The sequence below is a fragment of the Urocitellus parryii genome, chromosome 7 (genome assembly GCF_045843805.1).
Source record: "Urocitellus parryii isolate mUroPar1 chromosome 7, mUroPar1.hap1, whole genome shotgun sequence".
Lineage (NCBI taxonomy): Eukaryota > Metazoa > Chordata > Mammalia > Rodentia > Sciuridae > Urocitellus > Urocitellus parryii.
The window spans coordinates 140501931-140518377 of record NC_135537.1 but is presented as its reverse complement, the minus strand read 5'-3'; the positions used below and the strand labels follow the sequence as shown (position 1 = coordinate 140518377).

Genomic DNA, 16447 nt, shown 5'->3' with positions numbered 1-16447 from the left:
ATATTTACATAGTTTACCTGAGTCTCATGAGATTTTTCTCCACTAAAGTACAGTTATTTATTTTAGTAGATACTCATCCCATTCAACAAACATTTCAAGATATTATGGATACAAAGATTTAAAACCAAAATTAGACAGCAGAAGCTTTATTAGTTTATAACTTGAAATACACATGGTATACTTTAGAAACCAAAGTTATGATGTATATTTTAAAAATTTATTACTTAAAATACAGGATAATACTTAAGATGGGCTAAAGAAACGGTGACAAACATTTTAAGAACTATTTATACTTGTTATAAACAATCTGGGTTCTATTTTGGTTTAATCTAATTTTGAAACATTAACCTATGATGTTCTAAGATATGAAATGATACAAATTCCTTTAATAGCAATTAAGATAGAAATGACATTTGATTACCTGATCACAAGAATTCTGAAGTAGGCAGCATTTCTCTTACTGTATAAGAGGTTCACTTGAGTAGAAGATGTATGGGAATTTCATAATGTCAAGTTTATCAAACAGAATGAAAATCAGTTTCTAACTTTTCATGTCCCATTTTGTCTTCTACAAACTAAAATTTCCTTTTGTTAATGGAAATTGTTAGATGTAATTCAGGCAAGACTATTACAGCAGATAGATGTGGTTCACTGAGTAATAGTTATTGGGCCTCCTTTAGCATTCTTTCTGAAAAGTTTAGGACAAAATGAAAGAAATTGCTAGACATCTGATTGTCACACTTGGGGTCAGGAAAATCTGCAATTACTGCCTTCTCTCTCTAGGGGAAGACTCAATTGAAGTATCCATGCAGCTCTAGCTCCTGTTGCATGGGGTTTCTAAGAGAAAGGTCAGGGACACCTGAACAAAAGGAAATATAAGATAGTGCAGCACTGTCCAACTGCACTTTCTGAAATAATTCAAACATTCTATACACGCACTGTCCCATATGGGAACCGCTAGATAAGGCTATTGAGTACTTGAAATATGGCTAGTTATGACACAGAAACTGAAATTTTATTTATTTATGTAATATCATTTCAGTTTTGAGTTACAGATGGACAAATATCTTTATTTTATTTATTTCTATATGGTGCTGAGGATTGAACCCAGTGTCTCACACGTGAGAGGCAAGCTCTGTACCACTGAGCTACAACCCCAATGCTTATTTTATTTTTTATTTATTTAAATAGCCACAGATGGTTAGTGCTCACAGTACAGATCTATAGAGACAAAAAACAAAACCAGAGGTCCTAAAATCCTAATGAATGTAGACAATGTGAACGCTCTTACAGAAAAGTAGTTACTTAAACATCTATTAGGGCTGGGTACAGTGGGGCATGCCTGTAATCCCAGCAGCTTGAGAGGCTAAGACAAGAGGATTGGAGTTCAAGGCCAGTCTCAGAAATTTAGCAAGGCTCAAAGAAAATTAGTGTCTCAAATTAAAAAACAAAAAGGGGGCTGGGGATGTGGTTCAGTGGTTTAGTGCCCCTGGGTTCAATTCCCTATACCCCCTCCAAAAATAATAATAATAATAAAGAAAAAAAATTTAAGGTAACACCAGAAATTGAAACTGCAGGAGAAAGCCTAAATGTGTTTACAAGCCTATGTAAATTCAAAGCATACAATTAAATGCTGTTAAATGGTGTATGTTATCAATTCTAGACTTGTGATCCCTATGAATCAACAAGTCATTTTCAGGTTGATTTCTATGTACAAGCTCAACATTGGTTTGTGAAATTAGTGATTTCCCTCCACCACCCCCCCTTAATATAAGGACAATAGGAATCACTTCTATTCTTCTCACTTTGTGGCTAAATTCCCCCAGCCTGGGTCACACCCCTAGCTATTCTACAGTTCCATTCTAGTCCTGAACCAGGAAGTCAATGCTTTGAGACATCTGGCAGGATTTCCTGAAGCTTATTATCTCAGAGTGTATAGAGATCTGCTTAGCAGCTGCATTCCACAATCTTCCCAAGGTTCCTCCAGAAAAAAAGTGTGAAAATAAAAAAGCCTCAAATCTTATGGACACAAAAAAGCCAAGTTCTATGTTAGTCACAGAATGTGAAGTACAGCTAACTCCAAAGTTGCATTATTTATTTTTTGGGGGGAATACCGGGGATTGAACTCAGGGGAACTCGACCACTCCTGAGCCACTGGGATTATAGGTGTGCACCACCATTCCCAGCCTTATTGGATTATTATAAAAGGTTCTGCTTTGAGTTTAAGAAACCATTCTCTCTCTTTTAACTTTGAAGAAGAAAAAGGGAGGCATACAATTTGCTAAATGTAAGATTTAAGACCATGGATAAATTCATGAGACTGGATCTCTTTCAACCCATGATCTCTGTTACATTACCACAAAGGACATGTGTCCTACAATCACCAAACACATTTAGGAAGCTTTGTCCTGCAGTTTTAACTTTTGGTGTTACCTAAAAAAAAGATCTTTCAGTAACTATTCTTCTGTGAGAAAGCCTACCTTGTCTACATTCATTAGGATTTTAGAATCTCAGTTTTGGTTTTTATTCTCTAGATTTGTCCTTTCTAATACAGTTGCCATTAACTACACGTGGCTATTTAAAAAAACAAAAAATAAAATACAATGATGATACATAATTAAATAAAGTTAAAATTTCAGTTTCTCCGACAATAAAGTAGATGGCCATGAAAAAGCAGCTTTTCTTTTGAAGAGATAAATTTAATCATTTGCTTTATAACATTACTACTTAAAGATAAGAGAAAGGTAAGGAATGAGTGATAAATTAGAAATGTACAACCAAACACATTCACTAAACATGCCTGTCTCTCAAGACTTGCTAAGATTCTTTCGTATTCTTTTATTTTATGCCTTGAACTTTAAGAGCTACACAAGTTATTTTTGTGATAGCTCAAAAGGTAACTAGAGAGCCTGTGGCGGGTGGTATACACCTGTAATCCCAGCGATTTGGGAGGCTGAGGCAGGAGGATTGAAAGTTCAAAGTCAGACTCAATAACTTAGTGAGACCCTGTCTCAAAATAAAAAATAAAAAGGACTGGAGATGTAGTTCAGTGGTTAAGCATCTCTGGGTTCAATCCCTATACCAAGGGGGGGGGGAGTGGGGGGAGTACAGGAACAGGTTATTTTAAAAGGAGGTTTTCACATCCCCTTTTTTTGTGGTACCATACCTGTCATTAGAAGAAAAATCCATTCCTAGGACGATGCTTTCTTCAGTATCTTGTCTACCATTAGTTGAAACTACTACCATATAGCGTGTTCGATTCTGGTAAGTACTTTCCAGTCTTACAGCCTGGTGGTTAATAGATGACAAAAAAATATGAGATTTAGAAGAGGAAATTTTAGATCATTTAACTCTTCTGCATCAGCATCTTAAAGCATACTAAGGGAGGCAGCAGAACAACTAGTTAGGAGACCTAATTCAAATCTCAACTCATGATAGTCATAAAACCTTTGGTAAGTTGCTAAATTAATTGGAGGGAGATATAATAATACTTACCTATTAGGTTGTTTCAAGAATCTTACAAAATAATGCATGTAAAGCATAGTGCCTGGCATATAGCAAGAGATCAATAAATTTCTGCTATTAGTATAATATATAATAATAGTTGCCAGAGAAATGTTCAAAAGATGGAAGAGGGGAGAATGAGGAATATGAATGTGAATACTGGTCTCATAGATGTAATTTCTACAAATAATTATAATATGAAGCAAACTACTAGCATTATCCAAGGGGTTACTTACTATGCTTTATTAAAGTTTTGCACATTTATAAAGTACAAGATATTCTTCTTTAGTTTCAATAGTAATTAAAGGAGATTCCTTTTTCAGAAGCTTCTCAAATTATTTTTCATCAAAAGTTTTCATCACTTTTTAGTTTTTTATTTTTTGGCATCAGGGATTGAACCCAAGAGCACTTAATCACTGAGCCTGATCCCTGATCCCCAGCCCTTTTTTGTATTTTATTTACAGACAGGGTCTCGCTGAGTAGGGCCTCACTAAGTTGCTTAGGGCCTCACTAAGTTGCTGAGGCTGGTTTTGAACTTGAGACCCCCCTGCCTCAGTCTCCCCAATTGCTGGGATTACAGGTGTGAGCCACCGTGCCTGGCTTGGCTCTTTGCTTATTTTTTAAAGGGGCTTCCAAAAAATGTGAATAGACAGGATCTTAGATGAAATTAGGATTTACTGTTGGTGTAATGATGGTACTGTGGTTACTATACCTTTATAGTTGAGTATCTGCAATGAAATGACAGTGTCTGAGCTTTACTTTAAAATGTTCTGATGAGAAAAGAAAGAAAAAGGGTGAGGAGATAGATGAAAGAATTCAGGCAAAATGTTGGCCGAATTTTTAAAGCTGAGTACTGAGTACATAAAGATATGATTTCTACTTTGATATGTTTGGAAATTTTCTTAATAAGATGTTCAAAAAAATACTGAATAAACCTTAAAAAATAAGGTAAAAGCCAGACATGGTAGCACATGCTTGTAATCCCAGAGACTCAGGAGGCTGAGGCAGGATGATTTCAAGTTCAAAGCCAGCTTCAGCAAATTAGTGAGACCCTGTCTTAAAATTAAAAAAATAAAAAATAAAAAGGACTGGGGATGTAGGTCAGTAGTAAAGTACCCTGGGGTTTAATCCCCAGTTCTTCCTCTCCAAAAAAAAAAAAAAAAAAAAAAAAAAGGAAAATGTCTTCTAGGCAACACTCATTTGAAATATTTACAATACACACATTGTGTATACAACAGTTCAAGGGCTGAAGAATTAATGATGGAAAAGAGAGATGTATTCTCTTCCCTCACGTAATGAGTCATTCTACTCTTTTTGTTATCTGTTGTTAATAGTAGTAATAGTAGTGGTAGTAATACAGATCATTTGAAGCAAGGAAAATATACTCTGAAAGCCATTTCCCCTGTATAAGCCCCTGTACCTCTTTTCAGAAGAGAAACAGTAAGTTCTGATCCATTAGTTGGCTCGAGGTAGTTGTTAAAAATTCGACAGAAATTTCTATTGGAATTCTTTTAGTACTGCTCTTCTTAGAGTCTTTCTCCTTAACTAGGTCACTATTCTAAGGTCAGGCAAAGAGAAAAACCCATAACTACACAGCTCAAGTGACCTATTTAGCAAGGCAGAGGTGAGACTCCCCTGGCTATCTTTGTGTCTCTATTCTGATATTCCTAGGAAAAGTTAGGGAAGTACAAGCAGCATAAGTGGCCACATTAAGGCCTATTTCTAATAAAAGCTGATATAATAAGAATGTAAGGCTCATTACTCTGATGCCAAGTGTAGAAGACAACTGTACTGCTGACTTTATGCTGCATGATGAATAGAGCATTCAAAACCAAATTAACTCATGAGAAGCTAAGAGAAACTAAAATTTAAATGGACTAAGATCTAGATCCAGTTGGTTGAAATAATGGGAGGAGCAGTAAACACACAGAGCTATAATAGCAGTGGCACTCAGCACTGACTGACTGTAGAAACACTCTAAAACATGTTAAATTAACCAGAAAACCTGGTACAGGTAAACTAGAATTTCTTATAAACAAGACTTCAGATATTGTTATATATTTAACCTTGGGCATGCCTTGGCAAGCTCTGAGCTAACTGTTCAGTTTTTTGCATGTGTTAGTGGCTCTTTTATTCTCTGTCAAGGCTCTAAGAATTTCTGGCAAGACTCAAATACAAATGGCATGGGAACAAATGAACTGTGTTTCTGACAAATTATCTACAGTTACTATATCAATTAGTGGCAATTGATTGGCCAAGTCAAAGCTGATAAAAGGAAAAAAATAATCTTCATAAATATTACATATAAAGTAAGGTATCAGGTTAAGTAGAGAAGCAAGAGTTTTTTGGTAAGAGATATACAGTACAAACAATAGCTGTCTCTTATTAAAAAGTATTTATATCTGTCTATCTATCTGTCTTACAGTATGGGGGGACTGAACCCAGGGGTGCTTTACTACTGAGGGCCTCAAACTTGTGATCCTCCTGCCTCAGCCTCCTGAGTCTCTGGGATTACAGGCATGCACCACTACGCTAAGTTATTTATTTTTTTACTTCTAATATCAAGTGCCATTTCAAATGTTTTTTGAGGGGCTGGAGGTTACTGGGGATTGAACTCAGGGGTACCACAAAGACACATCCTCAGCTCTATTTTTGTATTTTATTTAGGGACAGGGTCTCACTGAGTTGCTTAGCACCTCGCTTTTTGCTGAGGCTGGCTTTGAACTCACAACCCTCCTGTCTCAGCCTCCCGAGCCACTGAGATTATAGGTGTGTATCACTGCGCTCAATTAAGTGCCATTTCAAATGTTTGACTCTCTGTTGCTTAATCTAATTATAACAGAAAACCTAAAACATCACAGGAAAGGACCTAGCCATCTCACACTGACTTTATGCTTGAATTACAGGCACATCTTAGATCCATTCAATTTTAAATATCTTATGTGGAAGAACAGCACCTGAGCATTCTTGGAATCTGATCACAGGCCTCTAATAATATCTAAAGAAACATTATAAATGCTGTAATATATAGTTAATAAATTTTTACTAAAAAGAAGTGAAACTTTAGGAGGTCAGAAGTCATGACATTAATCCTAAGTCAAAGAATTGAGATGAAATATTCAAAAAACAAACAAAAACAACAAACTCTAAAATGTCACAGGTTAGAATGACACTTTAAAATTTTCTTTTAAGCTTCAAGATACTAGGTTGAAGAATTAAATAAAATTCTATGGGCCAAAAGCATAAAGAAACATCTAATATGCCCCCTTCCACACTGTTTAAGGTTTCCGAAAGAAACTTTAAACCTCCCCTTTGTTGGGGAGATTAGTGAAAAAAAATCTAATTTATCAAGTCAATCAGAGAAATGTACTTTAAAGTGGCAGTTTGTATATAATATCCTACTACTGAAAATTTCAGCATTTACAATGTTTCTTCAGTCCCTAGTACTTAGAAATAAAATGACAGGGATAAGACAAATGAGATGCATTTAATTAACAAAATAAAATTCTCATTGAAAAGAATACTAAAATCCTTTCTAATTTTCCAAACCAAACAATTATCCCTTATTTTAAAATATGACAGCAATAGCACAATTGAGAAAGAAAGTTCATTTATTGCCTAACTTTGAAATTCCAATTCCAAGTTTCAGTGAACTAATCCAGCAATATTAGGACTGAAGTAAGTCTGAGAAGTTATCTCCTGCCCCTACTTATTCCTAAAGATGAGCACCCAATCTATTTTTAAAGCTCATCATTCATATAATGTTAAAACTTCCCTTAGTATTTAATTTTTATTAAAGTATTTAATTTTTATTAAGCTAAGTATAAGCAGTTTAGAGTCCACCTGGTCCAAGAGTTTATCTCATTAGTATTATCTAATACCCAGAAATAGTCTTTCTTGGGCTTACACTGCACCTTTGCCTTTAATTTCTTTTCACCAAGAGTCTTACATCATGCCCCTGCATGCAATGTTTATCTTTAATGAAGCCACATTATGAAGACCCAATGTCTAGACAGGCAACTCACCCAATTCATCAGAGAGAAAGGTTTCAAAAGTATGTAAATATTAAGTTCTAGCCAAAAGAGCAAAACAAAGTCAATAGCTAAGATTAAAATAGACTTCAGATATGACCCAAATAAATTAAACAATACTGTCTTAAAAAGAAATAGGTTAGAATTTGAGGAAGTCTCTAGGTTTCTTAAATTAAAAAATAATCCATAAATAATATTTTGTGTAGTCATTAAAAGCCATGATTTAAGAGCTAGGGGTGTGGCTCAGTGGTAATGCATTTGCCTAGCATGCACAAGGTCCTATGTTCAATGTTGAGCACCACCAAACCACCACTTCCATAATTTATTCACTGATACGGAAAGATATTCATGACAAACTGTGAATAAAGAAAAAAGCAGGTTAGAAAATAGTATTTATCTTATTTTTGTATTTAAAACTAAAACCAAAACCAAACCAAACAAAAATCCCAAGACCAAATAGCACTGGGTGAGGTGGCACATGCCTGTAATCCCAGAGACTTGGGAGGCTGAGGCAGCAGGATCAAAAATTCAAGGTCAGCCCGGGCAATTTAGCAAGACTTCATACCAAAATATAAAGGGTTGAGGATGCAGCTCAGTGGTAGAGTGGCCCTGGGTTTGGTCCTCAGTATCACAAACAAAAACCAGCAATGTGCTCCCTTGCATGTTCACTTATTGTGCTCTCTCTCCGCCCCTTTCATTAAAAAAGATCAAAAAAAGACTGAAAGGAAGCTGGGCATGTTGGCCCACACCTATAATTCCAGCTACTAGGGAGGCTGAAGCATGAGGATCTTAAATTCGAGATCATCCTCAGCAACTTAGTGAGACCTTGTATCAAAATAAAAATTAAAAAGGGCTGGGGATGTAGCTCAGTGGTTCAATCCCCAGTATTATCAAAAACCAAAACCAAAACCAAACAAAAAAATCTTGAAGGATACTTATCCAAATTGCTAAGAATGATTTTCCCAGAATATATGTTTTTTGTTATTTTTTCAGGACATGGTGATTTCATCTTTACATCTTTTTGAATGATTTGATTTAGGGGAAAATCAATAACAACAACAAAAAACCACATTATATTCTTAGAAAAAAATCAATTCAGGGGCTGGATAAGGCTGGCTCAGTGGCAGAGCACTTGCCTAGCATCTTTGATAATGTGTAAGAGTACTATAAAGAGACTTCCTTATTTTACCAGCTACAGTTTTCCTAAGTACTAAAGTTAGTGCTCAATACCTGTATTTGGAACACAAAGCTTCCCAGGAAGAAAATATTGGTTTTATCTTATTTCAGTGCTTAAGAAAAATGTGGGATTTGGTAGGGTTATTTACAAAATAATAGTAAAGGCAGGACTTTCAGTTGACTATCAAACTTTTAACCTTATGCACAAGCCCTGAGATAAGAGTTTCAACATTCTAAATTTAACTCAAAACAAAAGCCTTTGCTTTAAGTCTACAAATGCTCCTTTCAGTTAGAAAAGTGCTAATTTGTTCAAAATAATACAATGCACTCTCTCATTTTCTTGAAGATGACTCACTCAATAATCTGAAACATAATGACTATGTGTTTGTAACAATTCAAAACAACTGTAAAATGGCTTGTCATTTGAATTCTGAATTAATTTAGAGGCAGTTACATTTTCTGAGTTTATATTTTATAAATGTAAGGCAGTTGCAGCTGTATATTTTAGTAGGAAAAGAGAAGATTTAATTGTCAACTATGTCTTACTGACCGCATCCTTCATGCTCTCCCAAGTCTCTGTGGTTAAATTATTTTACTATTTAGAGGTGTAAACCAAAGTTCAAAAAGTTCTCAATAAGAAAAAGATAAAATGAGTGATGATAAGACCCCAGCTTTAGCTTTATCAAACCATCCAATATTTGGAGGCTATCAGCAAGTATCTACTTAGTATCCTGTGTATGCAAGGGACTACTGCTATTGGTTTTAGTTGAGTTGTACTCAAAAGTGTGATTTCTGGACCAGCAGCATCAGCACCATTTGGAAACTTGCTAAAAATATGGATTATTACTATCTTCTTCTAACCAAATGCTGGGAGTAGAACCAGCAATTGGTGTTTTAAGAAAGCTTTCTAGGTGATTCTGATCTATTTTAAAGTTTGAGAATCACTGCTTTAGAATATTAATGTTGTAAGAGCTGCACCCTCTCTGGGCATGGTGGCATATATGCCTGTAATCCTAATGACTTGAGAGGCTGAGGCAGCATAATTGCAAGTTTGAGGCCAGCCTCAGCAATTTAGCAAGGCCCTGTCTCAAGTAAAAAATAAAAAGGGCTTGGAATGTAGTTCAGTGTTTAAGTGTCCCTGAATTCAATCCCCAGGACAAAAAAGAAAAAGAAAAAGAAAAGAAAAGGTGCTGTACCCGCTTTCCCCCAATCTCACTCAGTTATTTTATTTATTTATTTATTTATTTTGTTTTTGAAGTACTGGACATCAAATATGGACACTTTACCACTGAGCTACAATCCTAATCCTTATTGCTTTTTTAAATTTTGAGATGGGGTCTTGCTAAGTTGCCAAGACCTTAAACTTGAGATTCTCCTGCCTTGGCTTCTTAGTCATTGAGATTACAAGCATATTATCAGTATACCCAGTCCTTCTTGTTTACTTTTAAATAATTGTTTGAGAAAGTATATTAAGAAGCACAGACAAAGGCTGAGGTGTAGCACAGTGGTATAGTGCTTGCTTGACACATATGAGGTCCTGGGATTGATCCCCATCAACACACACACAGATGAAAGAAATGCAGATGAGATTTATATTTATGTATAATGCTACTTTTGGATTAGGATATAAAATTTTCAACAAAATAAAATAATTAAACAGTATATAAAATAATTATGAAAGGATTCCTTGAAATTTCAAATTAAATTTCTTAAATGGAATTTCTAGCCATGTAAAAAAGAAGGCAGTAGTTGGTCATGGTGGTGCACACTTGTAATCCCAGTTATTAAGGAGGTTAAGGCAGGAGGAAGGCAATTTTGAGGTCAGCCTGGGCAACTTAGTGAGACCTTGTCTTAAAATACAAAATAAAGAGGGCTAGGAATGTAGCTTAGTGTTACAGTGCTTACCTCATATGTGCAAGGCCCTATGTTCAATCCCCAGGACCAAACAAAACAAAAGAAAACAAAAAAAGCAAAAGTCTGTTGTGGATCCCTAGATTCAGCAGATGTGAAAGAAAAAGTGCACATTTAACATACAGGAGGCCCTGGATTCTAAAAAATAACAAAGGCAAGTAGAAGCAGCATACAAGAGAAAACATGAAAGGATGACAAAATTTAAACACAGAATTATTAAGTAAATAAAGAAATCAATGATTACCACAGAGTTCAGAGGCCTGATGATCAACTTTACACAACCAAGCTTATATTCTATTCATTATCTCTCTTCCTAAACAGAAAGCAGAGATCAACTATTTGAACTTAATCTGTCTATGGCCCTTAGTCAATTTCTTTCCTTTCATTCTTTTTTTTTTTTTTCTTTGCAGGAGATGGTTCTGGGAATGGAACCCATGGCTTTGTACATGCTAGGCAAGCATCCTATCACTGAGCCACATTCCAGCCCTTTTTTATCTTTTATTTTACAACAGGGTCTCACTAAATTACTTTTTTTTACTAAATTGTTGAGGCTGGCCTTAAACTTGAGATCCTCCTGCCTCAGTCTCTTGAGTCGCTGTGATTCAGGCATGCAACACATGCCTGGCTTCCTCTTTAAGCTGTATTAGCTTCTTAAATACTGTAGCTGCCTCATGTCATTCCTTGGCTGAAAAACCAGTAACATTTCACAACCACTTACTGAAAAGAAAAGGTATTACCTCTAGTTAGTAATCTAGGGGTTAAGTATATGTAAATGAGTTAAGTAAGCCATGTCAGCATTAAATGGGTAGAAATACTTTTTAATTTCCACAAAGAAACATACTCAATCCATTTTTGTTTTTCTACTTTTATTAAAGGCAGTACTATAAAAAAAAACTAACTTCAAAAATGATGACAAGCGTTAACAGTTGACTTTGAGTCATGTGGAGATTATGGTAAACTAAGAATCCACACTAGCTGGGTGTGGTGGTGCATGACTACAATCCCAGCAACTTGGGAGGCTAAGGCAGTAGGATCACAAGTTAAACCTAGCCTCAGCAACTTAGTGAGGTTCTAAGCATAGGTGTCTCAAATAAATAAATAAAATAGGCTGGCCCTAGAATACCAAAAAACTCCACTAGAAAACTTCTAGAACTAGTAAGTGAATTCAGCAAAGTGGCAGGATATAAAATCAACACCCATAAATCAAAGGCATTTCAGTGACAAATTCTCTAAAAAGGAACTGAGGAAAACTACCCCATTCACAATATACTAAAAAAACACAAAAAAACAAAAAACAAAAAAAAAACCAACAACAACAACAACAAAAACTTGGGAATCAACTTAACAAAAGACGTGAAAGATCTATACAATCAAAACTACAGAACCCTAAAGAGAGAAATAGAAAAAGACCTTAGAAGATGGTAAGATCTACCTTGCTCATGGATAGGCAGAATATTATTAAAATGACCATACTACCAAAAGCACTATACAGATTGAATGCAATTCCAATCAAAATCCCAATGGCATTCCTCATAGAAATAGAAAAAGCAATCATAAATTCATCTGGAAAAATAAGATACCCAGAATAGCTAAAGCAATTCTAAGCAGGAAAAGTGAAACAGGTGGTATCGCTATACCAGACCTTAAACTATACTACAAAGCAGTAGTAACAAAAACAGCATGATTCTGGCACCAAAACAGGCTGGTAGACCAATGGTACAGAATAGAGGACACAGAGACTAACCCACAAATATACAACTATCTTAATTAAACAAAGGTGCCAAACCCATGCACTGGAGAAAGGATAGCATCTTCAACAAATGGTGCTAGGAAAACTGGAAATCCATATGCAACAAAATGAAATTAAATCTCCATCTTTCACAATGCACAAAAATTAACTCACAATGGATCAAGGATCTAGGAATTAAACCAGAAACTCTGCGTCTAACAGAAGAAAAAGTAGGCCTTAATCTTCATCTGTGGGGCTAGGCCCCAACTTCCTTAATAAGACTCCTATAGCACAAGAATTAAAACCAAGAATCAACAAACGGGATGGATTCAAATTTAAAAGTTTTTTTCTCAGCAAAGAAAGAATCTGTGAGGTGAACAGGAAGCCTACATCCTGGGAACAAATTTTTACCCCTCACACATCAGATAGAGCTCTAATCTCTAGGGTAAATAAGGAGCTCAACAAGACAAGCACACACACACAAAAATAATAATAATCCAATCAATAAATGGGCCAAGGACCTGAACAGACACTTCTCAGAAGAGGATATACAATCAATCAACAATAAACAAAAAAATGCTCATCATCTCTAGCAACCAAAGAAATGCAAATCAAAACTACTCTAAGATACCATCTCACCCCAGTAAGAATGGCAGCCATTATGAAGATAAACAACAAGTGTTGGCGAGGATGCGGGGAAAAGGTACATTGATACACTGCTGGTGGGACTGCAAATTAGTGCAGCCAATTTGGAAAGCAGTATGAAGATTCCTTGGAAAGCTGGGAATGGAACCACCATTTGACCCAGCTATTTCTCTTCTTGGACTATACCCAAAGGACCTAAAAACAGCATACTATAGGGACACAGCCATATCAATGTTTATAGCAGTACAATTCACAAGAGCTAAACTGTGGAGCCAACCTAGATGTCCTTCAGTGGATGAATGGATAAAAAAAATGTGACATTTATACACAATGGAATACTACTCAGCACTAAAAAATAATAAGATCATGGCATATGTAGGGAAATGGATGGCATTAGAGAATATTATGCTAAGTGAAGTTAGCCAAACCCAAAAAAACAAATGCCGAATGTCTTCTCTGATATAAGGGGGGCGACTCAAAATGGGGGAGGGAGGGAGAGCATGGGTGGAAGATTACCTCTAGAAAGGGAATAGGGGTGGGAGGGAAAGGGAGGGAGAAGGGGAATAGCAAGGATGGTGGAAGGTGATGGTCATCATTATACAATATACATGTATGAAGATGTGAATTTGGTGTCAACATACCTTATATACAAACAGAGATATGATAAATGGTGGTATAAAGACGTATTAAGAATTATATGCAAAAAAAATAAGAGAGCTCATGTATAATGGCATAATTGGGTGTGAACATAATATATAGAGTTACAAAAATTGTCCTGTGAATGGGTAATTATGAATGTAATGCACTCCACTATTGTCATGTAAGAAATAAATAAAAAAAGAAAAAAATTAATTCTCAGATATTAAAATCACATGAGAGACATATGATCATTATGCTCTTTCCCTTGATGTATTCAGCATTTCTCAGTAAAATTCATGAATCTAAGTCTTTAACTTACAACCCCAAGGGATTTTAATATAAGTGAGAAACAGTGTTCTAGAAACATAAAAAAATAATGTTAAGATTCAGTGTTGGAATATTATTCATATTAAAATAGTTTGGCAGATTAAAAAAAATAGGCTGGGGATGTGGCTCAATGGTTAAGTGTCCCTGGATACAATCCCTGATATCAATAAGAATAAAAGAATCTGGGGGGCTGGAGATGTGGCTCAGCGGTGGCGCGCTCGCCTGGCATGCGTGCGGCCAGGGTTCGATCCTCAGCACCACATACCAACAAAGATGTTGTGTCCGCCGAGAACTAAAAAATAAATATTAAAAAAAAAAATTAAAAAAAAAATTTATAAAGAATCTGCACCAAACCTCTCCCGACCCCAGTCTAGACACATTTTGCCTTGTGAGAATAAAATTTCAGTGTTGCCAGAAATTTTTGACTTTTGAAGACCAAAATCTGTTTTTTTTTCCCCCTTTGCAGTGCTGGGGATCAAAACCAGGACCTTGTGCATGACATGCAAGTGTTATACTATTGAGTCACATTCCCAGTCCCCAATCTGGATTTAAAAAAAAATTTGTTTTTTAGTTGTTGATAGACCTTTATCTTATTTATTTATATGTTGCTGAGAATCGAACCCAATGCCTCACACATGCCAGGCAAGTGTGCTACTGCTAAGTGAGAGCCCCAACCCATCCCCAATCTGGATTTTTATATGAATCCATTCAGCTTTAAAATTCTGGCTAAAGCTAGATGTAGTGGTGCACACCTGTAATCCCAGTAACTCGGGAGACTGAGGCAGGAGGAAGATAGCAAGTTCAAGAGTCAACCTTAGCAACTTAGACCCTATCTTAAAAGAAAAATTTGTAAAAGGGTTGTGGGTGTATTTCAGAGGCAGAATGCTTACAAACATAAAAAAAAAAATACTGTGTGGTCCAAACAAAACATATCTCTGCCTGTGAGCTGCCACTTTGAGACCACCAATTTATAGCATTAAATCAATTTGCCTGCTCTTTTAGTCTCTATTTTACCTATTGTAATAAAAGTGCCCTTTTCACAAGTCTTCAATACGTTTTCATGTACATTTGATCCTCTCCACTATGAAAGGCAATCAGGAGATGAGGAAAAAGGCACAGATAGCTGAAGGTAACTTGTCCAACATCACATGATTAGCATAAACTTAATCCCAGGTCTCCTGATGCTGAGTTCAGTATCAATCCTTGATGATTTCACTCCCTCTTTGTCACTCCCTATGTATGCTTTTGCTTAAGTTTTGTCCTCACCTGAAACAATTTCTTTCTACTAATACAAATCTCATTATCTTTCAAGACCCATTCAACCTCCATTATCTACATAAAATCTTCTTCTATTAGGTAAAAGTACTAAGTTTTCTCTGCTTTTTCCAAAACTAAGTTATTGTGGGCAATAACTTACAAATGGATACTTATCAATGGCCTTGAACCATCAAATTATTTTTCATAACTCTCCATTAGTCTATAACTACAATTAAATCCTAAATTCCTGGTGCTATTCTTCTTTTCTTTTCTACACAGTTCTCAGTGTTGTGTCAGAACACAAAATGTATTAAATGTTGGATATTTTAGACAATATTTTGAGGAAAAGAATTATGATGATACTACTAACTTACCAGCCTGATGTTGTCTTCTGGGCGGAGTAATATGAACATTGCTTGGAGATGTTGCTGGAGATCACCTGGTGAAATTTACAAAATAAAGGATAATTATTCTCCATTCTAGTATCAAGACAAAGGATTCCTTCTATCCTATCAAATTGTAAAGGAAAGTTCTGGTTCACTAAAGGATTAATTAGACACAAAAATTAAGTATGACTATTGATTTTTTTAAATGCAGAAAGAATGGTAGTCTGCATCTTTATACATTCATTTTTAGTCTATACTACATTAAAATCTGCATTTGACCTATGGAAAGTGCACTTGGACCAATCACAGTTTTGTATAATGTCTATGAATGAGAGACCTGCTGGGCAGAGGCAGCTGGCTATGCTTTCAGGCCCATTGAAGGTAGCACTGAGGGCATTTTGAAAATATGATATGTGATCTAATGTTCAAAGAATCACCCCTAACTTTTAAACAGCCAATCCTTGTATCATTTCTATTTTTGTATAGTAATCTTCAGCTGTACTTAACCTAAGAAGACTATTAGATTTTCCCTAGAATAACATCAATAGTTAGTGGCTGAGAGTATATATTAAATATAGAATATTAGGAATTTCTATTTTCTTAAACATATCACATGCTTTAAAATTGCCATTATTCCAATCCTTATTTGTTCTTATGCATTTTATAAAACTAAGTCGAAATTTTTTTGTACTATAACAGATTTCCTCATATTCCCTATTATATACTAGGAAATCTGAGGCATTGGCTAACAGAAGACAATTAGACAATGCACTGTTATATATATGAGAATCTAAGAACCAAAAACTTCATACCTGTCCACCCAGGCCCAGCTTTTTCTAAGA

The 16447-nt window shown here is 35.5% G+C and overlaps 1 protein-coding gene and 1 long non-coding RNA gene across 9 annotated transcripts in view; one reads left to right on the top strand and one right to left on the bottom strand.

Moving 5' to 3' along the window:
- The window catches only part of Ssh2 (slingshot protein phosphatase 2), a 254003-nt gene that overhangs the window by 53301 nt on the left and 184255 nt on the right, over positions 1-16447 (bottom strand). For all 7 annotated transcript variants that reach the window (XM_026388906.2, XM_077800947.1, XM_026388908.2 and 4 more), the window contains 2 exons: positions 15594-15658; positions 3167-3288 (listed from right to left, as the gene is read on the bottom strand). In XM_026388906.2, coding sequence (XP_026244691.2) covers positions 3167-3288; positions 15594-15658 — 187 coding nt within the window. The remainder of the gene's footprint in view (positions 1-3166; positions 3289-15593; positions 15659-16447) is intronic.
- The window catches only part of LOC113182825 (uncharacterized), a 122724-nt gene that overhangs the window by 13569 nt on the left and 92708 nt on the right, over positions 1-16447 (top strand). The window lies entirely within an intron of this gene.